General features: G+C 50.5%; 4 protein-coding genes across 5 annotated transcripts in view; 2 read left to right on the plus strand and 2 right to left on the minus strand.

The window, feature by feature from the left end:
• Positions 1 to 7,087, minus strand: part of EFTUD2 (elongation factor Tu GTP binding domain containing 2) — a 42,086-nt gene extending 34,999 nt beyond the window's left edge. The window contains exons 1-2 of the mRNA XM_049781665.1: positions 7,021 to 7,087; positions 2,716 to 2,824 (exon numbers count right to left, since the gene is read on the minus strand). Coding sequence (XP_049637622.1) covers positions 2,716 to 2,820 — 105 coding nt within the window. The 5' untranslated portion in view covers positions 2,821 to 2,824; positions 7,021 to 7,087. The remainder of the gene's footprint in view (positions 1 to 2,715; positions 2,825 to 7,020) is intronic.
• Positions 7,088 to 8,547: 1,460 nt separating this feature from the next.
• CCDC103 (coiled-coil domain containing 103) lies at positions 8,548 to 11,187 on the plus strand. Its single transcript, XM_049781219.1, has 3 exons — positions 8,548 to 8,687; positions 9,614 to 9,746; positions 10,735 to 11,187. The coding sequence occupies exons 1-3, from the start codon at positions 8,548 to 8,550 to the stop codon at positions 11,185 to 11,187; spliced, it is 726 nt and encodes a 241-aa protein (XP_049637176.1).
• Positions 11,188 to 12,671: 1,484 nt separating this feature from the next.
• Positions 12,672 to 13,913, plus strand: FAM187A (family with sequence similarity 187 member A). The gene has a single exon (XM_049780154.1). The coding sequence runs from the start codon at positions 12,672 to 12,674 to the stop codon at positions 13,911 to 13,913; it is 1,242 nt and encodes a 413-aa protein (XP_049636111.1).
• Positions 13,914 to 15,907: 1,994 nt separating this feature from the next.
• On the minus strand, positions 15,908 to 23,446 carry GFAP (glial fibrillary acidic protein). 2 transcript variants are annotated; one of them, XM_049780007.1, is made up of 10 exons: positions 22,971 to 23,446; positions 21,358 to 21,418; positions 21,074 to 21,169; positions 20,662 to 20,823; positions 20,202 to 20,327; positions 19,516 to 19,736; positions 18,992 to 19,035; positions 18,597 to 18,716; positions 17,117 to 17,202; positions 15,908 to 16,624 (listed from the first exon to the last, which is right to left on the minus strand). In XM_049780007.1, exons 1-10 carry the CDS (start codon positions 23,429 to 23,431, stop codon positions 16,583 to 16,585), a joined length of 1,419 nt encoding a protein of 472 aa, XP_049635964.1. In that variant the 5' UTR covers positions 23,432 to 23,446; the 3' UTR covers positions 15,908 to 16,582. The 2 variants fall into 2 exon arrangements, with proteins under 2 accessions (XP_049635964.1, XP_049635960.1); XM_049780003.1 differs by lacking the exon at positions 18,597 to 18,716.
• Between the last annotated feature and the right edge of the window lie 819 nt (positions 23,447 to 24,265).

Consider the following 24,265-nt stretch of genomic DNA (forward strand, 5'->3'; position numbering starts at 1 on the left):
CTTTGTTCTCATAATTAAAAATAAAAAATTAATTAAAAAAAAATTTCCTCGGGGCCGGAGAGATAGCACAGCAGCGTTTGCCTTGCAAGCAGCCGATCCAGGACCAAAGGTGGTTGGTTCGAATCCCGGTGTCCCATATGGTCCCCCGTGCCTGCCAGGAGCTATTTCTGAGCAGAGAGCCAGGAGTAACCCCTGAGCACTGCCGGGTGTGACCCAAAAACTAAAAAAAAAAAAAAAATTTCCTCAAAACTTAGTATTTGTTTGGGTGGGGAGGGTCATACCTCACTCTGCCCTAGTGGCCCTTGGGGAACCATATGTTGTGCTGGGACTCAAACTGGGGTCACAGCTGAGCTATAACCACAATGCAAGGCAAGTGCTGTAGCCTTGTACTGTCTTTCTCTGGCAATCCTTACTTAGGATTTTGAGCTGTTCAGATGCCACATAATTCACTTTTATTTTATTTTGGCTTTTGGACTACTCCTGGCTCTGTGCTCAGGGTCACTCCTGGTGGTGCTAAGAAAAGCAGAGGTAGTGCCTGAAACTGAACCTAAGGTGCGCCACATGCAAAGCAAGTGCCTTATTTAACTTCCATACTATCTTTAGGCCCCAATTCACCACCTTAAAACAATTTTTAGTGTATGTTTGTATGACCATTACAATGTTAGATCACTTTAAACACGCCCCAAAACCCCCTACCCTTCTAACAAGGCTATCGCTCCCCAAGGCCAGGATGAGTATCAATCACTCTACTTGTCCCTACAAATGCTTTCCCATTCTTCCAGTTCCTCAGATACTCCTGGCCAATCCAGGAGAACTGAGGACATTTTCCTCCACAATGGCACTTACTTAACTCCCTTAAATGACCCCTACTCCTTCTTACTTTGTGCTCTTATGGAGTGGGGATCTATGCAGTGGTTCAGGGGCCTCACCCACCCCATGCATGCTTTCTACCACTGAGCTACATTCCAGGCCCCCTAAATATTTTTGTGTTTCATTTCTGCTGATAAGCAGCAGGTCCTGGAAGAGCAGGAAGTGAGTCTCAATTCTCAACTTCACAGTTCCTTGCAAACCTTAAGTGCTACAGAAATGTTTGGTTATGTATTGGGGCCATACCCTGTGATGCTCAGTGGTTACTCCTGGCTCTACACACAAGAATCATTCCTGGTGACCAAATCTGGGTAGCTGCATGCAATATAACTGCTCTAGCCCCACTACAGAAATTCTAGCTCTGTGCTCAGAAATCACTCCTGTCAGGCTGAGAGGACCATATGGGATGTCGGGATTCTAATCATCGTCATCCTGAATAGGCTGTGTGCAAGCTCTACTGCTGTGCTATCTCTCTGGCCCCAACACTACAGAAAAAAAAAAAAAATTTTTTTTTTTTTTTTGGTTTTTGGGTCACACCGGCAGCGCTCAGGGGTTACTCCTGACTCTACCCTCAGAAATCGCTCCCAGCAGGCTCGGGGGACCATATGGGATGCCGGGATTCAAACCTCCAACCTTCTGCATACAAGGCAAACGCCTTACCTCCATGCTATCTCTCCGGCCCCTACAGAAATTCTTCTTTTTTTTAAATTTAATTTAATTTTTTTTTTCAGAAATTCTTAATGAATAAGTTCTTGGGCTTATGTGTATAAGTGGTGCCAGTGCCCTAACTTGATTTTCAAGCATGCAATGTGCATATTCTGCCAATAAGCACACCTTCATTTGTCTTGGCCTTTACTCAGTTCTGAGTTCAAGTTCATTGGAATCACTTTGAATTCAGAGCCTATCATCCATCATACTAGATTACACCATGTGCAAAATATTTTTGTTTTGTTTTGTTTTTGGGTCACAGCCAGCAGCGCACAGGGGTTCCTCCTGCTCTACGTTCAGAAATTGCTCCTGGCAGGCTCGGGGGACCATATGGGATGCCGGGATTCGAACCACCGACCTTCTGCATGCAAGACCACTACCTTACCTCCATGCTATCTCTCCAGCCCCACCATGTGCAAATTTTAAGAATTTAATCCCTTATACATCTTCATCTAAATCATGGATTAAATAAAGGGCTGAAAGGATTCCACCCAGAATGGTTGTTCAAGAGTGGTGGCAGTGACCCATTCATCAACTCTCTGGGCACAATGGTCTCAGCTGAACCATCTTCATAACCCAACTCCAATCTTCCCACTGTGCCAGAATGTGTTGTTACAGTGGCTACACTAGGAAGGGATATGTTTGAATCACATTATTTAATTATGAATACACTTAAAAATATACATATTCAGGCCAGGGAGACCTTTAAAAGACTTTGCATGCATGAGCCCTGGGTTCAATCCCTGGCACAGCACGGTCCCGAGCACCAGCAGGAATGACACCCAAGCACTGAGCTGAGAGCTGCAGCCCCAAATGCACTTGGCATGACCCAGAAACTAAGTAAGATGGGCAGAGGGTGTTATGGGGACACCAAGGATCTGTCATTTGATGGCTTTAACAACAGAAGCATAAAAATATTGTACAGGGGTTTGGACACACACTCTGCATGATGATGACCCCGTTTCAATTCCTATGCCCCACTATTCCCACATCCAGACGAAGCCCCAGAGACCCCTGAGAGTTATGCACGTGGCCTGGATAATCCCCACAGGGATCTCACACTGAACTATGGGTACAGTTGACTGAGAGACACGAGGAAGGGAATCCCTGTCCCCTCAAAAAGAAATGTATGTGCTTTACCTCATCAAGGTCTTTGGCCTCTCTGCCCAGTTCATCATCATCTTCATCAGAGTCAAGCTCTGGTCCAATATAATTCCCAAACTCATCGTACAGGTCAGTATCCATGGTGCTGAAATTCAAGAAAAGGAGTGAGATCCCAACCATGACAGGGTCTTGCCCTTCAGTACTGCCCTTCACATTCCCCTGTCCCATTCCAAGGCATCAGCCCCAAAGTCCTGCTCATTCTCCTCCTCTCAAAGTCAAATCAGAGTCCTACATTCATGCTCCTTTCTCACTTTTATTTCCTTTTGGGTTGTTTTGTTTTTGGGTCACACCTGGCAGCACTCAGGAGTTACTCCTGGTTCTGTACTCAGAAATCACTCCTAGCTGGCACGAAGGACCATATGGGTTTCAGGATTTGAAGCACTGTCCGTCCTGGATCGGCTGCTTGCAAGGCAAATGCCCTACCATTGTGCTATCTCTCTGGCCCCTCCTTTTGTTTTTTGAGCCATACAAAATGACAATGGTTCAGGGCTTACTCTTGCTCCCCTGTGCTCAGAAATAAATCCCAGAGGGGTTTGACTTGAAGGACCATATAGGGTGTCAAGGACCTAACCCAGGTCAGCCACATGTGAGTGCTCTACCAAAGAACAACATCCTGGGCCTCACTTTTCTTTAATACTTAAACACATTTTGTGAGTGGGGGGCCACTCAGGTGATGCTTGTAGCTTACTCCTGGCCCTGCACTCAGGGATCACCCTACAGGACTTAGGGGGCCATATGTGGTCCTGGGAATCAAACTCACGCTGACACTATGTAAGACAAGCACTTTATCCCTGTACTATCTCTCCAGCAAGCCCCACAAAATCGTCAGAACTTAATAGCAGGGATCGGAGAGAAAGCACAGCAGGGAGGGCATTTGCGCTGTGTGTGGCTTACCCAGGTTCGATGCCTGGCATCACATATGGTCCCCCAAGTTCCACCTGTTCCTGAGAGCAGAGCCAGGAATAATATCTGAGCACTGGTAGGTATAGCCCAATACCAAATAAGCTCCCCAAAAAGAAAAAAATATCCATGCAATGGGCCCAGACAGATAGCACAGCGGCGTTTGCCTTGCAAGCAGCTGATCCAGGACCAAAGGTGGTTGGTTCGAGTCCTGGTGTCCCATATGGTCCCCCATGCCTGCCATGAGCTATTTCTGAGCAGACAGCCAAGAGTGACCCCTGAGCACTGCTGTGTGTGGCCCAAAAACCAAAAACCAAAAAAAAAAAAAAAAAAAAAAAAAAATCCAAGCAACAACAAAAAACCCAATAGCAGAGTTACAAGAACAGTATAAATAACTTTCTTTTTCCTAAACTATCTGCAAATAAGTTGCTGACAGAGTTGCTCACCACCACTAACAGCTCAGCTTGATAAACTGGCCTGCAGCCAGAGTCGGCCTCTACATGTGGCAAACAGCTCTCAAGCCAAAAGTGCCGCTTCCATTTTTAAACAGTTGGGGTGAAAATATCTAAAGAATAGTATTTTATGATACATAAAAATGATAAGGAATTTGAATTGCAGTGTTCACAAGAACAGCTGGATTGGACCACAGCCATGCCCATTTACTTATATAGTCTGGCTGCCACTGCCAAACTGATGAGTTGCAATTGAGACCATATGGCTCACAAAGCCTAAAATATTATTGTCTGGTCCTTAAGAGGAAAAAAATGTGCCAGTTCCTAATTTAGCATGTGTGATCCCTACAATCAAGACACTGTCCTATATAACCACAATACAACCAGTTTTATTTAAAAGCACTCCGGGGCTGGAGAGAGAGAACAGTGGGGAGGGAGGTGTCTTTCTTTGTACGAGACCAACCCGGGTTCAATACTTGGCGTACCATATAGTTTTCTGAGTATCATCAGGAATGATTCCTGAGTCCAGAGCCAGGAGTAACCCCTGAGCATCACCGCTGTGACCCAGAAGAAATATAAATAAATGAACCTTACATTTCTGGCAGGAAAAACACAGAAGGGACTGACTGCTGAGGTACTTTTAATGTGCTCACTGATTTTAGTGTGTCCCATAGTGAAGACTGATTATGGCAGTATGAGCAGAATTTTCCATGGTTGTTTCTTGTTTTCCCTTGGTCATTAATAAATCTATGATTCTTTACTTCAATCAGACACTTATTCAAAATCTTTCTCTCACGCTTTTCCTGTATCCTTTATCTCTCACTCCCCCATGCTGCTGTATATAGCCATTTGCACCGTTCTAGACATTCTTTCTTGAATGGGTGTTGATACAAAATTACCCACACTAACAAGGCTGAAGCTTCTAAGCAATCAGAGCCAGTGTAAAGGATTAGGGTTCCGGAATCAGAAGCTCTGTACTTAAATCTTAATGTCGGCATTCATTTAAAAACTATATAAAACTCAAGGGGAGCACTAGAGCCCCAAGTGCTAGTATATCGACCAAGTTTGATTCCTGGCACTAAAAGGTCCTCCAGGCCAGGAGTAGCCCCTAAGCACCACTTGGATATGGCCCCAAAACAGCTAAAACGATCTCCCTCTCAAATGTACAGCTTTAGGGAAGTGATACACCTCCAAACTCTTTTCTTCAACTGCAAAGTGGTGGGATTAATTCCCACTGCATAAAGCATGATGGAAATAAAACAACATTGCTTATGTAAGGGAATTATCACTGGGGGCGCAGAAAGACAATATAGTGGGTTAAGATTCTTATCTTGTGGGCCGGAGAGATAGCATGGAGGTAAGGTATTTGCCTTTCATGCAGAAGGACGGTGGTTCGAATCCCGGTATCCCATATGGTCCTCCGTGCCTGCCACGGGTGATTTCTGAGCATAGAGCCAGGAGTAACCCCTGAGCGATGCCGAGTGTGACCCAAAAAAAAAAAAAAAGATTCTTATCTTGCAATGCCAGATTCAATCCCTGGCATCCTCTGGGGTCCTGAGCCTACCAGTAATGATCCCTAAGTGCAAAGCCAGGGTAATTCCTGAACACAGGGGTGTGTGCTCACTCCCCAAAAAGAATTTACCATTGGGTGGGGGGAAAAATACTTGTCTTGTGAGACCCTGAGTTCAGGTCCCAGAACTGTTTCTTCCCCACACCCCAAATTATGATGAGGCAAAGATAATGATCAGTGAGAAGAGCACAGGCCTCACTAAGAGATACCACAATCCTGCTCAGAAAAATGTAGTAACAGTTTCAGGCTCAATAGTCCTCAGCAGACCTACTTCTTCCCCCCCGCCCCCAGTGTTTGGACAGTGCTCAGGATCACTCCTGGAGGGGCTCAGGGTACCACACAGGGTGCCAGGGAATGGAATCCTGGATACACCAACTGCAAGATAAGTGTCCTGCAGGAGTCCTAACTTTGGGGAGTATTTTTGAATACAGGGACCCCTGTATTCTTCGAGTCTAAAAGTGCATGATGGAATGCGTCAAGCTCATTTCTACTTGGAGGCTGTCGGACACGCTGTCCTCCACAAACTTTTCACCTTTATGCCTGTACCTTCATTAGGGACTCTACCAAAGAGTCACACTCTACAAATCTCACTATCACTCTAAAACAAGCTTCCCTCATTATTCTCCCGCTTTGCCGTTCATATTATCATTCATTACTGGCCAACATGGGAATTCTGTACTGTGATTCAATTCCACTCCCCCCCCCCAAGCTACAACTTAAGGGCTTTAATTTTGTTTTACTTAGATTTTTGTTTACTTTTGTCCTACTCCTGGCAGTATTTAAGGTTTACTCTTGGTTCAGTTCTCAGGGATCACTCCTGGTGCTGTTGGGGGGGGGGGGGGACATAGAATCCCATTCCTCTGAGTAAAAAAAAAAAAAAAGCAAGTTAGTGCTTTCCCCGTCATGCTATCGCTTTGACCCCTTAAGGACAGACACCCTCTTGTTCACTTAGCTCAGTACCAAGTGCAAAACGGGGGGCTAAGTCAGCACTTGCAGAAAGGAAAGGACCTCGACAAGGCATAGAAGAAGAGAGGGTCGAATGGGCCCCACCGTCCACTAAGGTCGCTGCTTCCCGCTAAAATGCAAGATCCCTGAGAGATGTGGAACCGGAGGATGCTAGGAGAAGGCCGAGAGCATCATCCTGTGCATCCTTCCTACAACCAAGCACAGCACCGAGGTGGCCGGGCATAGGGATCCGCGTGCGTGCGGGGGGGAGGGGAAGGGGAGTTTTCCTCGTCCCACGCCGGAATTCATCTATCTCTAAGGCCCCTTCCAGATCGGACATGGATGCCTTCATGTCCCCCGCATGCCCGAGCGCCCTGTTCCCTGTTCCCAGGCCACTGCCCCGAGCCAGCTCACCTCCCGCCTGTTGGACCCAAGCTCCGAGTCGGTCGCGTCGCAGGAGCGCGCGTTTCCGCCCCGAGCCGTCTGCGCCCACCGCGTGGAAGGACCCCGAGAGCGCCGCCGTCGCTTTCTGCCGGGGACGACGGCTGTGCCTGATCATTCCGCAGAAACGCCGCGGACATAGAAACAATCGCGGCGGAGCTGAGAACTCACAGGCCAAAGCATGAGCTTCTCCGAAGAAATTTGTTACCCGAAGAAAGCAAAACAAACAAACAAACATAATAATTTTAATCAGGCGCGCTCTGGGACAGCCTAAAAATGGGGACCTTCGGGTAGATCACGTGACCAGACTGTTGCAGCGGTTGCTAGGCAACCACCGCTGTTGGGCGTGGTCTTCTCTAAGTGATCTCCTTTTCTCGAGTTTTAGGGAATCCCAAAGAAAATTACTGAACCAAGGTCCGAGCTGCTGGGGTGGAAGTCAGGGAGTTCAGTTCTCCTGGAAGGAAAGGTTAGTTATGTTTGTTCAAAGCTGAGAGGGCTCAGAACGGGACAGGATCATTGAGTTCATTCTTGGGTCAGTCCGGTTCCCTCCCCAGGCCAAGCTGAGTTTTCTAACTGTCATAGCAAATACATGTGTCAGGGCCAATTTAATCTGTGATCTCACTTAGGAACGAGTCAGTGAACCTTACATTTGCGGAGGCTGCGGAAGTATAGCAGCAGGAATAAGAAGGTTGGCTATGTATCAGGCCTCCTCCAGTTCTGGGATAGGGATAGGGTTTGGGGTTAGGGGTCACACCAGGACCTGTGTTCCATCAACTTGAATTATATAAAAACAGGTTTTGGAGGCGAGGATCGTTGAGCCCCATCTCTGCCTTTTCTCCTTTATCTCCCGCTCAATCACTACTTGTAGCTTGTCTGAAAAATATCGTTCCCCATTAAAGACATTTAATGAAGGGTGAAATTGTATCCTTGAACTGGAAATCGCTAACAATAGTTCTGCTTTTGTGTAAGATCCTTTATTATAACTATTCTATAGAGTGTGTCCATGTGGAAGAGTGAATGAATTGATTCTGAGATCGAAATGCCTCTGCAGCCAAAGCACTAAAATTAAAATATTTTGGACAACTCTAAACTGAAAGTCAGGACACACTATTCTGTTTTCAGGGACAAACCTCAAGCATGTCCTCACTGTAAAACTCATTTATCTTTTGTAAGGCAGAGAAGTGTGTGGTTTTAACATCCAAGGCAAGTGATAACATACTTAAAGGAGCTCTTTGGGAGGTGATGGTGAAGAGTACAGCAGATAATTACCTGCCTACTCACTGCTGATCTGGGTTCATTCCCCAGCACCACATATGAACCACTGAGCCCTGGCAGGAATAATCCCGAAGTACAGAGCCAGTAGTCACTCAGAACTGCCAGAAATCCCCCAAATTCAGTGTTTTGGGGTTATTCTAAGGACTATGAAGAGTCCAGATAGAGACTTCTTCCTCTCTGTCCTGATATTGCTATTCATTCCCTTTGTTTTCTCAAGCACAAATCATGGAAAAGAAAGATATTGATTTCAAAGCTTTGGAGAAAGAGTTGCAGGCTGCACTTGATGCTGATGAGAAGTACAAGAGGGAGAATGCGGCCAAGTTTCGAGCAGTTGAACAGAGGGTGTCTTCCTATGAAGAATTCAGGTTGGCTTGGGGCTGATGTGATAAGATAGCAGATAGGGTGCTTTCCTTGTACATGATTGACCCTGTTTGATCTCTGGCATCCTAAAAGGCTCAAGGAGCCTGCCAGGAGTGATCCCTGAGTAATCTAATCAGCAGTAACTTCTGAGCACTACTGGAAGTGGCCCAAAAACAAGCAAAAAAAAATTAGGTTGGCCAAATGCTTCTTTTTGCGAATTTCCTGCTTTGATTTATTAGTGTGGCTTAAAAAAACATAGTTTCTTTGTTTTGTTTTTTTCTTTTGAACTCTCGAGGTGTGAAGGGCTACTCTTGGCTCAGTGTTCAGAAGACATTCCTAGGGGCCGGGCGGTGGCGCTAAAGGTAAGGTGCCTGCCTGCCTTGCCTGCGCTAGCCTAGGACGGACCGCGGTTCGATCCCCCAGTGTCCCATATGGTCCCCCAAGCCAGGAGCAACTTCTGAGCACATAGCCAAGAGTAACCCCTGAGCATTACCGGGTGTGGCCCAAAAACCAAAAAAAAAAAAAAAAAAAAAGACATTCCTAGAAGTGCTCAAAAAACCATATGGTGCTGGGAGTCAAGCCTGGGCCTCTTGAATATAAAGTATGCAATTCAGATCCTTGAACTATCTCTCCAGCCCCAAAAACATGAATTCTTAATCTAGACCATTCTGGGCTCAGTCTCACCTCACCCTCTTGCAACTTGTGAATCTTGTACAAGCTTTTTGTATCTGACTCTATATTCTTTATCTGTAAAAGAGTAACTGCCATCAGTTATTGTTACTGTTGTTGTTGTTGCTTTTGCTATTGATGTCATAGTAGCTTGAATACAAAGTCTTGTCTATAAAAAAAACAGTCTGTCTATATTATGCAAAGTACAGCCTTTGCCCAGTACCTATGCCCATTTTTTCCAATCTATGTTTTTGGCTCACAGGGATATTGTCCTAGCTTCACACCTGAAGCCACTGGAGCGAAAGGACAAAATTAGAGAGAAGATCACTGCGCCCTGGAATTGTCACTGTACTCAGGAAAGGGCCTCCCAGGATGAGTCTGCTAACATCTCCCAGGTAGACAAGCACAGCCCTTCTGGTCCTGCAGAGTCCTCTGACCTCCATCTCTGGTCCCACATTCTTACAACATCTATTTAACCCTCTTCCTTATTTAACTGATGAGGCCAAAATCCCAGTAAGAAAAGCCAGTTTGTGGTGAAACTGAGTACAAGGCTGGAAGCTGGACTAGGCAGGTGTCTGCAGCCAGTCATTCCACTTGCATCTTGAGATCAGATTCTGAATGTTTCCTTTCCCAGTTATATGGTTTTCTAGTATATTAATGTAATGACCCTGAGCAGTGTGAGGAGGGAGACCCAGCCTATTTGAGTTCCTTTCTTCCTTTTGATGTGTCCAATCATCCCCTCCACCCTCTTAGAGTAACCCTTGACTCACTATCATAGAGCAAGATGGTGTCTGCATCCATCAGTAAGAAAATCCTGGTGCAGTGCTGGAGAGATAATTTAGCAGGTAGAGTAAACCTGGATTCAATCCAGGTATATGGTTCACCGAATCAGTCAAGACTAATCCCTGAGCACAGAGCTAGGAGCACAGTTAAATTGGTGCCACTCCTCCCCCAACCTAAAAAAGAAAGAAAATGACAAAGAAAAGAAAAAGAATGGGCCAGAGAGATTGCATGGAGGCAGGGCATTTGCTTTGCATGCAAAGTTAGGTGGTTCGAATTCCGGCATCCCATATGGTCCCCGAGCCTGCCAGGAGTGATTTCTGAGCTTAGAGGCAGGAGAGACCCCTGAGCTGCTGGATGTGACCCAAAAACAAACAAAACAAAAGAAGAAGAAGAAAAGAAAAAAGAAAATCCTGGTGCAAATGACAAATTCAAGCCATGATCTGGGTCCCTGAGAACTCCACATCCCATTCCAAGTCCTTCTCAGCTGACAGTGTGGTCCATAGAAACTGCTGCCTCCCCAGTAAGCACAAAGCCCCAAGCTCCCTTCATGTTCATTGTCGAAGAGCAGCAGAGACACCTGGGGCCTCCCTTTTCTTCCAGGAGAAACCACTCTTCCAGCCTGAAACCTCAGCAGAGTTCTACCGTGACTGGCGACGATATCTGCAGAGTGGCCCAGAGCGCTACCAGGCTCTGCTGCAGCTTGGAGGTGCAAAGCTGGGCCGCCTTTTCCAGACCGATGTGGGGTTTGGACTTCTAGGGGAGCTGCTGGTAGTAATGGGTGATCATGTGAGACGAGCTGACCAGCCCAGGGTCCTGCAGATCCTGCGCAGCCTGGCTGACACGGGGCGCTTCACACTAAATCTCAGCCTACTGAGTCCTGCAGAGCGGCAGAGTTGCCGAGGCTTATTTCAGAAGCTAAGGGCCATGAGCTCCTCCATTCCCGAGGAGGGGCTTGGCCTGGAGGAAGAGAGTCTGGAGAAGGGGCAGCCTGGTGGGATAATGGAGGATGACATGCTCCTGCAAGAGCTGCTGGAGCTGTACCAGGTGGACTGATAAGACCAGCTGCCTTCTGGTTTTATCTGGGACTTGGGGGGTTGTAAGAATTTTTGTTTTGTTTTGTTTTTGGGTCACACCCGGCGGTGCTCAGGGGTTACTCCTGGCTGTGTGCTCAGAAATAGCTCCTGGCAGGCACGGGGGACCATATGGGACACCGGGATTCGAACCAACCACCTTTGGTCCTGGATCGGCTGCTTGCAAGGCAAACGCTGCTGTGCTATCTCTCCGGGCCCAAGAATATTTTTTTTTTTTTTAAGATTTTGGCCTTGGGGGCCGGAGAGATAGCATGGAGGTAAGGCGGTTGCCTTTCATGCAGGAGGTCATCAGTTCGAATCCCGGCGCCCCATATGGTCCTCTGTGCCTGCCAGGAGCAATTTCTGAGCCTGGAGCCAAAAATAACCCCTGAGCACTGCCGGGTGTGACCCAAAAACCACAAAAAAAAAAAAAAAAAGATTTTGGCCTTGTGAAATTGTGAAAGACTGATGTTGAAAAGCTGCACCTCATAATTTTCTCATCTGGAACTTTTCAGAGAAAAGACAGGAATAAAATCTACCTCGTTTCTCCAACCCCTGGATCATTTGATGCTCAGAACTGTGTAGCTCCATAGGATGGAGAGGGACTGAGTTGAAAATTTTGCTTTCCGGCCTTAGAGCTTGCCAAGCTAGTCTATAGTCCACAGTCCTTTGTGCCCAACCAAATGCTGGCTATACCTGTTAACAGCCTCCACGTCTGAAGATGTCAAAAGGCAAAAAAAAAAAAAAAAACAATTGGGGGGGCCGGAGAGATAGCATGGATGTAGGGTGTTTGCCTTCGATGCAGAGTGGTTCAAATCCTGGCATCCCATATGGTCCCCTATGCCTGCCAGGGGCGATTTTGGAACTCAGAGCCCGGAGTAACCCCTGAGCAAAGCTGGGTGTGACCCAAAAACAAAAACAAACAAAAAAGTCAAAAGGCATGATGGCTGCTATTTCCTGGGAAGCAAATTCCATGGCGTTTAAGAGTCTCTGTCACCATGCATGTAATTGAGAAGTGATCAAGTGTTAACTTATTTATTTGCCTGCAATATTTTCCCCAGGGCCTCAGCTCAAGTCTGCTCAGCAGGCGTTCAGACTCCCCCAAATCAACCAGAGGGAAGTTTTCTCCCTAGGCACACTCTGGCCTAGGGCAGGAAAGCCACTTCCCATCCTCACACCTGGGCTTTTGCTTCCTATTCCAGTATCCCCCCCCCCCCCATTCTTGGGTGAGTGGCAGTGTTCTAGAAAAGGGCGTGTGAGCCAGGTTCTAGAATGTGTTTGACCCCAGCTGGAACCTTGGACAGGCATCATCAGCTCGAAATAAATGGCCTTGTCTTTGGCTTCTTCCTCTACAAGGGTGGCTTCTTCTCCTGTGCCTTAGTTCTTTCCTCAGGCAGTTGCCTCTTCAAGGATCAAGTTCTAGAAGCTTCCCAGAGGCCTTCAGGGCCTTACCACCTCTGACCTTGTATGAACCATGCCTCCACCACAGTGTTCCTGTGGGTATTGGGGAGTCTCCAGGCCTTTGAGCTCGTGGGGAAGGAAAACATTTTTCAGAACACCCCTTGCCCAGCCTTCCTGATGTTTGACAATGCCGCCTACCTGGCCGACATGAGCTTTGAGCTTCCCTGCCATTGCAAGCCCGAGGAGGTAAAAGCCGTGGTCTGGTATTATCAAGAGCACCTTGGGAATCGCCAAACCAGGGTGCTGTCGGACTTTGGCGGGCGTGTGCTGACCGAGGCGGCCCATGTGCGTGCTGGCAGTGACATGCTGGTGCGTTTTAGCATCCGAATGTTCAGCCTTCTGGTTTTCAGGGCCCAGCCGGAGGATTCGGGCCTGTATTTCTGCGGCACCCGCAAGGGGGACTACTTCTACGCCTATGATGTGGACATCCAGAGCAGCCAGGGGATGGTGGCCACCTTCCAGGACCATGGCCAGCTGCCCTCTGCAGACCTCCACTACGGGACCCTCCACATCTTTACCACCTTCTGGGAGTGGACGCCATGTGACCGCTGTGGGGTACGTGGGGAGCAGTGGCGCATTGGCCTCTGCTATCTTCAGAGCCCAGGCCTCTCTCCCCGCTACCAGCAGACGCTGCCCGGCACAGTGTCCTGCGGTTCCCAGGCTGTTCCCAGGCAGCTGCGGGTCAAGGCCCAGGCCCGCAAGCCCGAACTACTGGTGCGGAGCTGCATAATGCCCTGCGAGAAGAGAAGCGTCCGGAAGGGCCTGATGGCCATTGTCAGTTACGTGGCCAGAGCGGGCAGTCGGCCCTGGCTGCCCACGGTGCCCATTCAGTTTCACCAGCAGAGGCTGGGCCATGGACTCATCATCTCCTGTCCTGGGGCACGGCCGGAGCACGCGGTGGCCTGGGACAAGGACCACCAGTATCTCTACCGCACACAGTACCTGACGGGTGTCAACAGGACCATGCGGGTATTCATTGACCACGGCAACCATCTGCACATCCGCTTCACCCAGCTGTCCGACCGGGGTATCTACTACTGCTGGCGGCAGGGGGTCCGCGTGGCTGGGTTCCGACTAGGGGTGATCACTGGGGGGCGCCAGCCATTCTCTTTCTCAGATCCTGAGACACGCTCGGCCATAACACTGGCCCTTTTGGGCCACCTGCTCCTCACTATTATCTTTGTCACCATCCACCTCTGTCGCTGCTGCTGTTACCTGCTCCGCTGCTGTCCCGACCACTCCCCCTAGAAGCACTCTTCTCCAGCTCTGAAGACCTGGTGAGCTTAAGGTGCCTGCCAAACCAGACTCCTTGGGCCTCCTGGGCTTGGACTTGAGGCAAGGGATTGTGATCAGTTTTATTAGCTACAACTTGCTCCCAATTTGCATAGACAGGATCTTAGAAGTAGGGGGAGGGGGAGGCCGGTGGAAGCCGAGGTCTGAAGCCAGGATGATCGTCCCCAGCACTGGCCTATATCTATCAATGTCACACACGCATGAGAGAAGGTGTGAGCAGTTTTTTTTTTTTTTTTTTTTTTTTTTTTTTTGGTTTTTGGGCCACACCCGTTTGACGCTCAGGGGTTACTCCTGGCTATGTGCTCAGAAATCGCCCCTGGCTTGGGGGGACCATATGGGACGCCGGGGGATCGAACCGCGGTCCGTTCCTTGGTAGCGCTTACAAGGCAGACACCTTATCTCCAGCGCCACCTTCCCGGGCCCTTGTGTGAGCAGTTTTTATCCAATGGCCTGGATTGAGCAGTATTGAGCAGTGTTTGAGGTGTTCTGTTTTCTCACCTTCAAGGATGGTCAAGTGGGGGCTGATAGAATTGTAGGTTGGCAGGGTGAAGAAGAAAAATGGGCACTAGGGTATGCAATCCTCACAGCCTCATCATTGGATGACTAGTAGAAAGTTTGAAAATAAAACTCATGACTAGAACAATAATACAATGCTATATGCTATAGTACAGTGGGGAGGGCGATTGTTTCCTGTCAAGCCTTGTTAGGAATAATCTTTGAGTGCAGAGCCAGGAGTTAGCCTGAACACCACTGGAGAAAGTCCCCAAAGAAAGAGGTCATGACTAGAATAGAAAACAGGTGAGGAAAGTAGAGACAAAATCCCAGGCTTTCGGGCCCGGAGAGATAGCACAGCGGTGTTTGCCTTGCAAGCAGCCAATCCAGGACCAAAGGTGGTTGGTTCAAATCCCGGTGTCCCATATGGTCCCCCGTGCCTGCCAGGAGCTATTTCTGAGCACACAGCCAGAAGTAACCCCTGAGCATCGCCAGGTGTGGCCCAAAAACCAAAAAAAAAAAAAAAATCCCAGGCTTTCTGAGAGAGTGAAGCAGGGTGGACATGTGTGGGAAGGAGTAGGGAGCACAGACTAGCCAAAGGGGAAGCTCAGATGAATAAGAAGCATGTCATCGGGCCCGGAGAGATAGCACAGCGGTGTTTGCCTTGCAAGCAGCCAAGCCAGGACATAAGGTGGTTGGTTCGAATCCCGGTGTCCCATATGGTCCCCCGTGCCTGCCAGGAGCTATTTCTGAGCAGACAGCCAGGAGTAACCCCTAAGCACCGCCGGGTGTGGCCCAAAAAACAAAAAAAAAAAACAAAAAACAAAAAAAAGAAGCATGTCATCATCCCTCCTGCAGCCCCAGACAGAGATCAGAGTCCATTCAGAATAAGGCCACAGTGGGGGCTTTATTGTTTCTCAGTGACTACAGGCAGCCTTGGTTGAAGGGAGAGGGGGGGGGGAAGGCGCGGAAGCAGGACTGGCCTGAACCTTGGGAAAGGGAAGAACTCCCTCTTCTTTTTCTTCTGGCCTCAGTGAAGGAAGGGTCTCTACTAAAGTGGGTGTTCTGGCACTCCCTCCCTGGTCTTCATTCCTGGGCAAAGCAGACAAAAAAGCCTGCAGCAACACAAGCCAGTGTCTGGGGTAATAGTAACAGGGTATATCCAAAATCATGAAGACCTGTTTTACAATGGAGTGAGAGGGCACCATAGGGACCCCAGGCTTTGGGACAGCAGAGTCCTGAGGATGGCTTACTCTTCTCCCCATCAGCAGTGTTTGCTGGAATTCAGGACAGCCAGTAAATGACTCTGGCTCTGAGGGGGCTCAATCCAGAGATCTGAGGCCAGATGGGCGTGGACTTCAGCATAGAAGGGCGTAGCCTCAGCAGGGAAGAGCAGTTGGCCCAGGCACAGAGCACGACTTTCCTGGACACAGCAATAGCTTCTCAGAGGAACTGTCCCTTTCTTGAATTCCAAATATGACAGGCCACCCCCAACTCCCTCTGACATCTGGCACCTGCTGTCTCCATCTCTACTTGTCTCCTCCTGCCTCCTGGGGAGTCCTCCCGGGACTTCTCTGTAACTATCATAAGGGACAGCTTTATTCCCCCTTAATCCCAGTACCCCTGCCCTCTCCTCTTATACTCTTGATCTCCTTAGAGCTGAGACACACCTTCCCATGAGTCTGCAACAGCCCCTGGCCAGACAGGGCTGAGAACCTCAGGTTAGTGGTCTACAGAGCAGGTACCTTGGTCAGAACTCTTGCCTGCCCCTTCCTATTTGAGCCTCTGTTTTTCTCCAGCTGCCTGAAGGATCTCCCAAAGACCCCCAGATACCTCCAGTCTTGCAACAGTTGCTATGACAACAGGGATGTGGGCTTTAGAGGGGATTTTTCTAGCTTCCCCTTCCCCCTTCAACTACTCTTTCCAAATTCCAACCCAAGCTTCAGGCCACCCTTTGGGGTGCTTCCCCAGTTAGCTGGAGTGGTTAGATTGAGGTGGGAGATGGGGTTGCTGGCCTCTGGGGTCTCAGGTCTGGGAAAAAACAACTCTGTTCGAGGGGAGCAGCTATCCTGTCCCCTGCTGTAGACCTGCCTCTCTTGCTGCTGCAGGCTGAGGGCTGCCGGATGCCTGCCTCACATCACATCCTTGCGCTCCTGCGTGGACTCCTTAATGACCTGCAGGAGACAGAGTACACACATGCAGGACAATAGTCGGGTGCTCACACAGAATGCAGACTTGCTCTGCACAGCCATGTCAACCTGGGCTAGCCCTAGTCTTCTGGGCCTTTCCCTGTAAGACAGACTGGAGGAGGCGAGACGCTGCCGAGTAGCTGCTCTGAGAGTCCCTGACTGTGCAGTGGAGACCTGCTAACCCTCTTCCCACTCCACTGACAGCTTCCTACATCCAGCTGGAAAATGAGAAAGGAAGTGCTTGATTGAGTCAATTCTCCCACCAGGCCCTGTGAGGAGGGACTCCCGAATCCAGTGGGCTAGACTCAAGAAACTCCTGTGGACTCCAAGGGAAGAGCAGAGCTGCTGAGTCAGAGCCAGGCTGAGCCCCCTCTTCCAGGGGCTGAGGGTCCTTGTGAGTTACTTAGGGCCTTCATGTACCTATCCCAGGCTTTCTTCCAGGCTCTGGGCCCGGAATCTCAGCTTTGATCTCCTTACCTCTCCATCCCGCATTTCCACGGTCTTCACCACGATGTTCCTCTTGAGGTGACCCTCTGACACAGCCTTGGTATCCAGGCTAGTCTCTATAGGGATAAGGAAGGAGGCCATCCATGGGCTCATGGGCTCAGTGTGCTAGGTGCTCCCCTGCCTCCCATAACACCTTTGGATCGTGAGTACAAAGCCTGTTCTTCCTTAGGTGCTAAGGACCACCCTAAGGCCTCAGGCTCACTTGTCTGGCCCCATGCTTGCCTCTTCACCCTTCACCTGGCACCTGACTTTCTGTCAGCCCAGCACTATGTCAGGGGCACATGGGCTTGGAATCAGGCAGCCAGATCCTGAGCTGTCCTTCTGCCCCTCATGGAACTATAAGCCAGTTAAATGACCTCTTCCAGATTCAGTTTCCTAAGCTGCAAAGTAGGAATGCCTATCTCTGTCTCTCTAGAGGTTGGGGAGGAGCAGGCCAAGGCACCAGTGTATACTTGGGGTATAACTGGGAATAGACCTCTCATGGTTCCTTTACCCCATCCTATTTCTCTGTCTGTCACTTCCCCGGGGCTCCTGTAGTGCCCTTGACTGTACATGGAAATATCATTTCTACCTGTACCACCTGCTTAACTCTTCAGATGTTGGACCAAACCTAACACAACTTAAAGATTTTAGCTGTGAGTCTAAACACTGTAGCCCCACAGAATGTTTTATTGTGGGGGCTTTTTTTGGGGGGGCACACCCGGCAGCCCTCTGGCTCTGCGCTCAAAAATAGCTCCTGGCAGGCTCAGGGGACCTCAGGGGATGCCAGAAATCAAACCCAGGTCCATTGTGGGTCGGCAGCGTGCAGGCAAACACCCTACTGCTGTGCTATCACTCCGGCCCAGAACTATTTTTTCTTAGTTAACAATTACTTGCAGGCACATACAAATAAGAGGTAATTTAGGAATTAGAGCAATAGCACAACTGAGTGATTCCCGAGTGTAGAGCCAGGTAGTAACCCCTGAGCAATGCAAAATGTGACTCAAAAAAATTAGCATTCACCAGCCTCCAAGAGAAAATTATGTCACATTCACTAATAATTACAATCAAGAGCAGGGCACATAAAGCTTCATTCACTGCGAGAGCAGTGGTCCTAAAGGGAACAAGTCCTCTGGGCTGACTCGGCACCAAAGCAAACAAAGGTGCCTCAGGGACAAACATAATCAAGCAAAGACCTGGCCCCCAGCCCAGTGAGTCCTAAAGGGTCCTCCCAGAGGGGAGGCAAAGCTGGCATTTGCTGGCAGGCCCCAGCGTATCTCCTTGGAACAGCCACAGGTATGGCTTTTAACAAAGTAGCCCTATAGTTTTCACCCATGATTGCTTAGAGCTAGGTCCTCCATGAGGTTGCTGAGATGACTCAGAGGACCAGGGAGGAAGGAGCCCCTGAGGATGGGGACATGGTGGTGGGGGCAACTAAGAAATGCCCATGTTTGCAAGGCAGGCAGCTAACCGAGAGCCGCTGGGGCCCCTGGTGCAAGCTGGGGAGTCTGAACAGGTATGACTTGTACTGTGAAGCTTTTGAGATGACGCGTGACCTTGTGACTTTCCCCGTCTTGGGTGCTTTTGCCCCCTGTAGTGACAAGCAATTAAAACACAAAACAAAAAACATGAAACACTCAGATGAGCAGAAGCTATTTGGGGATTGCAGAGGGCAGAGGTTGAAACCCTCACACACGTCCTTCGTCTTCTATGGAAGGGGCTGTAGGGATGGGGAGTGGTGGAATGGCAGGAGCGACCCCACCCGCAACACCTTGCTGGAGTGGGAGTATCGAGTGTGTCGAGTACCCAGATCTGGGGGAACAGGAGGGAATTCAAGACCCTTCCCACATGACCTGGGCCACTGACCTCGGATTTGCAGGTTCGAGAAGGTTTGCACAGGAATTGTGATGCTGAAAGATAGCAGGGAGGCATCCATGACCAATTGCTCGAGGACACCCCAAACCAGATTGTATGATAACCAGAAGCCCTCTCCTTACTCTCCCCATTTCCCCCACAGACACCAGCTCCTGGGCTCGGAAAGCCTGTGGGGATTTGGGCAACCTTCACTATCGGGAGGACTTGGCAGATGGCAGAAGCAAGAAAAAGGGAGAAAAGACCCATCAGGGGTAACCAAGTCCAATCTTGGATAGGTGGAAAGAGACAATCTTAGTTGGGGTGTGAGGTCAAGTCTTTGACCCCAGGATCCAGTCAGCATTGGTTGGATTTAATCCACTCATCAGCAAAGATTTATTGAATAGCACTGTGTGTGGGCAACGGGGTGGAAGGGGGCCTGGGCAGAGATGCGGTAAGAAACAGCCCCAGAAGGGAAGAAGATGACTTGGAACCTCAGGATGAGCCCAGGTTCCAAGAGCAGCAGCATGAGGGCTCACCGGCTCTCCTCGCCCTCCAGCAGCTTCCTGTAGGTGGCGATCTCCATGTCCAGGGCCAGCTTGACGTTGAGCAGGTCCTGGTACTCCTGCAGGTGACGGGCCATCTCATCCTTGAGGTTCTGCCCTTCCTCCTCCAGCCGGGCCAGCGCCTCCTGGTAACTGGCTGTCTCCCGCACATGGCGCTCCTCCTGCTCCCGCATCTGCCTCTCCAGGGACTCATTCTAGAGGGAATTCGGGGGTAGCTGATGCGTCCGGCACCTCCAGCCTTCAACTTGCAGGGGACTTGGTCCCACGCCCGCCCCTTCATTTAACCACGCCCCTTCGTGCAACACCGCCCCTTTCACATAACCACGCCCCTTCGCGCAACCCGCCCATTTATGTAACCACGCCCCTTCGTGCAAACACCGCCCCTTCATATAGCCACGCCCCTTATGTACCCTCGCCCCTTTATATGGTCACACCTATTGATGTAACCCCGCCCCTTCATTAGCCACACCCGCCGTGTGGACCCACCCCTTCATATAACCACGCCCCTTAACACATTCCATATTTGCATGATCCCGCCCTTCATGCAGCACTCCCTTCCAATGGCCAAGCCCATAAATCCCGCTGGTTGCTGCCACGCCCACCACCAGGCCCCTCCCCTCCCCTATACCCAGACTCCGCCCCCCCACTCAAATCCGCACCAAACCACGCAAAGACTCCAGGTCGCAATTGGTGGCTTGTAGCTGGCGTCGGTAGTCGTTGGCTTCATGCTTGGCCTGGCGGAGCAGTTCAGCGTTGCGGGCCGCTGCATCACTCAGGTCTGCAAACTGGGGGGGGGGGGGGTGTGGGTGTGAAGGGAAGTGGGGGCAGGAGACAATCCTAAGGTGAGGACCAGCTGCAGCTGCACTTTGAAACCTGTGGAAACCCCCTACAAAAGGTGTGGACACTGGGAAGTCAGGGACACAGGCAGGATCTCCACGTGGCTGCCAGGTCAATCCCAGGACACTGACCCTATTGGCATCCAGCCCCTGTGACCCAAGGGGGAGAAAGACGCTGCAGGTGCTCCCAGCAGGGAATTACTGGAGCTGGGCAGTGAGTAAGTGAGTGAATAAGACTCAGGAGGGCTGTCTGGGGAGCAGGCAGGCACATCATTATGGCTACCTTGGACCTGTACCACTCCTCTGCCTCGTGCATGTTGCTGGATGCCACTGCCTCATACTGCATGCGGATGTCTCTCAGGGCTGCTGTGAGGTCTGGCTTGGCCACATCCAGCTCCACGTGGACCTGCTGCCGGGCCAGCTGCTCCTGGAGCTCCCGCACCTCCTGGCCAGGGTGGAACAAGGGTACGTGGCTCAGGGCCCTGGACACAACTGGAGTTTCCCCACAACTTAATGCTATTGTTTCTTCAGCCTGCCGCACACAGGTGTCAGGAAAGGGAAATTAAGGAAGAGGCTGGGGGAGTAATTGGTAGTTCAGGGGAGTCATATTCTCCCCCTCCTGAGCACCACAATCTTGCTCTCTTCCTCAGTTCCAGCCTCTTGTGTTACCTGTCCTCCCTCTGTCTTCACCTCACCTCCTCATGGATCTTCTTCAGGAACCGTATCTCCTCCTCCAGAGACTCCAGCTTCCTCTCCAGGTCCAGCCGGGCCAGTGTGGCTTCATCTGCCTCCTGGAGCAGAAAGGGCAGGGGGCCACCATGACCCCATGACTCCGCCACCCCAACCCTAACCCAGTTTGACCCCTCCTTCAGGGAGTTCTGGGGAGCAACATTGTGCCCCAGAGGGCTGCTGGGCTCATGTGGGGCTGAGTCTGGCTGGGCTACAGTCCACCCTTTCTCCCCACCTCACACCCTCTGACCTGTCGATAGGCCGCCAGGTTGCTCTCAGCCTCCAGCCTCAGGTTGGTTTCATCTTGGAGCCTGGGGTGGGGAGGACACATTCCTGGGTCCAGGTTCTTCTTCCAACTCTTTTTTTTTTTTTTTTTTTTAATCACACCTGGCAGCACTCAGGGAATGACTATATGGGATGCTGGAGATCTAACTCAGTTGGCTGCGTGTAAGGCAAATGTCCTACCCACTGTGCTATCATATGCTATCATGTGCTACTATATGGGATGCTGGGGGCTGGAGCATTAGCACAGCAGGTAGGGCATTTGCCTTGCATGTGGCCAACCAGAGATGGACCTGGGTTTGATCCCCAGCACCCTATATGGTCCTCCGAGCTTGCCAGAGCGATTTCTGAGCCCAGAGCCAGGAGTAACACCTGAGTGCCGCTGGATATGACCCAAAAACCAAAAACCAGGGACTGGAGTGACAGTGCGGTGGTAGGACATTTGTCTTGCACACAGGCCAGCATACTCCTCCATAAAGCCCTCACAGCCCAGAGGGGAGCAGAACTGGGCCAGGATGGAGCGAAGATGGATCACATCCACTGCTCAGCGATCCTTTGTCTCCTCCTGAGACAGTGCCGGGGGGCCTGACTAGTGGTCGCTGCCTGGGGCCTGGCACCTACCTTCCCCTGGCTTGAATGCTGCCAGGACAGACAGTGGTTCGATTTCCCCGGCATCCCATATGGTCCCCCAAGCCAGGAGCAATTTCTAAGTGCATAGCCAGAAGTAACCCCTTGACCATCATCCGATGTGCCCCCCCCAAAAAAAATAAATTAAAAAAAAAAAAAACATGGGATGCCAGGAATCGAACCCAGGTTCGTCCTGGGTCAGCTAAGTGCAAGGCAAATGCCCTACCTTTGTGTTATCTCTCTGTCCCCAAAACCTATTTTACTTAGGGAAAAAATCTCCACAGGGGCCAGAGTAATGCAAAGAAAGCACCCTGTCCCCTGTACTAGTACTCTGGCCCCCAACACTTCCCTTTGTACAGTCAAACAGGTATTTTTATTTTTCAGTTTTTGGTTTTTGAGCCATACTCAGTGGTGATCAGGGGTTACTCCTGGCTTTGCGCTCAGAAATTGCTCCTGGCAGGCTCGAGGGACTATATGGGATGCTGGGGACTGAACCCGGGTTGACCAGGTGCAAGGCAAACTCTGCACTACTGCTCCAGCCCTCCAAACAGGTTTTGATTCCTGGCATCATGGCATCCCATCTGGTCCCCTAAGCCCCATCAGGAGTGACCGTGAGTGCAGAGCCAAGAGTTACCTCTGAGCATTGCCGAATATGGCCCCCAAACACTTCCCTGTCCCCCTTCTTTTCGCCCCAACCTTCTTCCCAATTCTCCTCATTGTACAGCACAGTGAGCACCTGCCCAATGCCCTGAGGCCCCATAGCAGATGTAACGGACAGATCCTGGTCCCTCTGTTATCTCAGGAAACAAGGACCAGGACAGCTCCCTGAGGAACCAGGGAGGCACAGACCATCAGGGACCTTGGGGGTCTGTCTACAGACCCTCCCGGTGGGAGCTGAGTCTCCTCTCTTGCACCCTGCTCAGGAGATCCATTTTCCCCACACCCGCTCCTCACTTCTGTCTCAGGGTCCCCAGGTCCTGTGCCAAGTTGTCTTTCTCCATCTCCAACCGGGTGTTGTGGGTATTGAGTTGGTCCAGCCGCAGCCGTAGCTCGCGCAGCTCAGCTTGGTAGACATCGGCCAGCTTGGTGGGCTCTGTGGAGCGCAGCTGGTTCAGCTCAGCAGCCAGCGCCTTGTTCTGCTGCTCGAGGTAACGCACCTTCTCGATGTAGCTGGCAAAGCGGTCATTGAGCTCCATCATCTCGGCCCGCTCGCTGGCCCTCGTCTCCTTGAAGCCAGCATTGAGTGCCCCGGCCAGGGAGAAATCCACCCGGGCTGGGAGTGGAGGCGGCATTCGAGCTAGGGGAAGGCGGGTGCTGGGACCCAAGCGACGGCCACTGGTCAGGCCCCCTAGCACTGTCTCTGAGGAGGAGACAAAGGATCTGCGAGCAGTGGATGTGACCCGTCTCCGCTCCATCCTGACCCAGTTCTGCTCCCCTCTGCGCTGTGAGGGCTTTATGGAGGAGAGTGCTGGCCTGGCACCACCCGGGATGCCCCTGGCAACGCCCCCTGGCAGAACTAAAGGGGGTGGGACTGGGCTGGAACCAAGTGTGAGGAGAGCTCTTCTCAGATGGCCCCAGGTGCCTCTATCCAGAGACAGGATGTCCCAGACACAGCAAGCCAGGCCTGGCCATGGAAGGAGGTGCTAGGGGGTAGCACCAGGCTAGAGGCTAGTCCCAGAGGCCTTGAACCTAAGAATAGTCAAGACCAGACACACCAGACCAGACACCCCAGGTGATGTCTTCCAACCCTTATAGCCAATATAAGAGTCTCACCCATCCTTCCAGAACCTTCCAGATATTGGAATGGGCCTGGAAAAATCTCTCTGTTGCCCAAAGAACCGATTGCATCAGTATCTTACTTAGCCCCATCCCCCAGATGTTGAGTGTAACTCTTTGAAGACAGGTCTCAGCCCCACACTTCTCCCCAGTCCCTGGATTCCTAGCCTGGAACTGACACAGCCATTTGTCTGGCTCAGTCTTTCTCTTCCTGGGAAGAGGCACTAGAATTATCCAGGGGGACAGCAATAGCCTTAGGTGTAATTGGGAACCGCTTTTTCAGGAACAGAGACAGTATAGCAGGCAGTCCGAATGGTCTCCTGAGCTCTGCCAGAACAATTCCTGAGCTCAGGAATATTTCCTGAACTCGAGTAACTCCTGAGCACCACAGGGTGTGGCCCAAAGGTAGCAAGCAGAGAGAAAAAGAACAAATAAAGAAGGAAGAGTTTTCATTCCTTTTATTTTTTTGAAAA

Source organism: Suncus etruscus, chromosome 1 (assembly GCF_024139225.1).
Source record: "Suncus etruscus isolate mSunEtr1 chromosome 1, mSunEtr1.pri.cur, whole genome shotgun sequence".
Classification (NCBI taxonomy): domain Eukaryota; kingdom Metazoa; phylum Chordata; class Mammalia; order Eulipotyphla; family Soricidae; genus Suncus; species Suncus etruscus.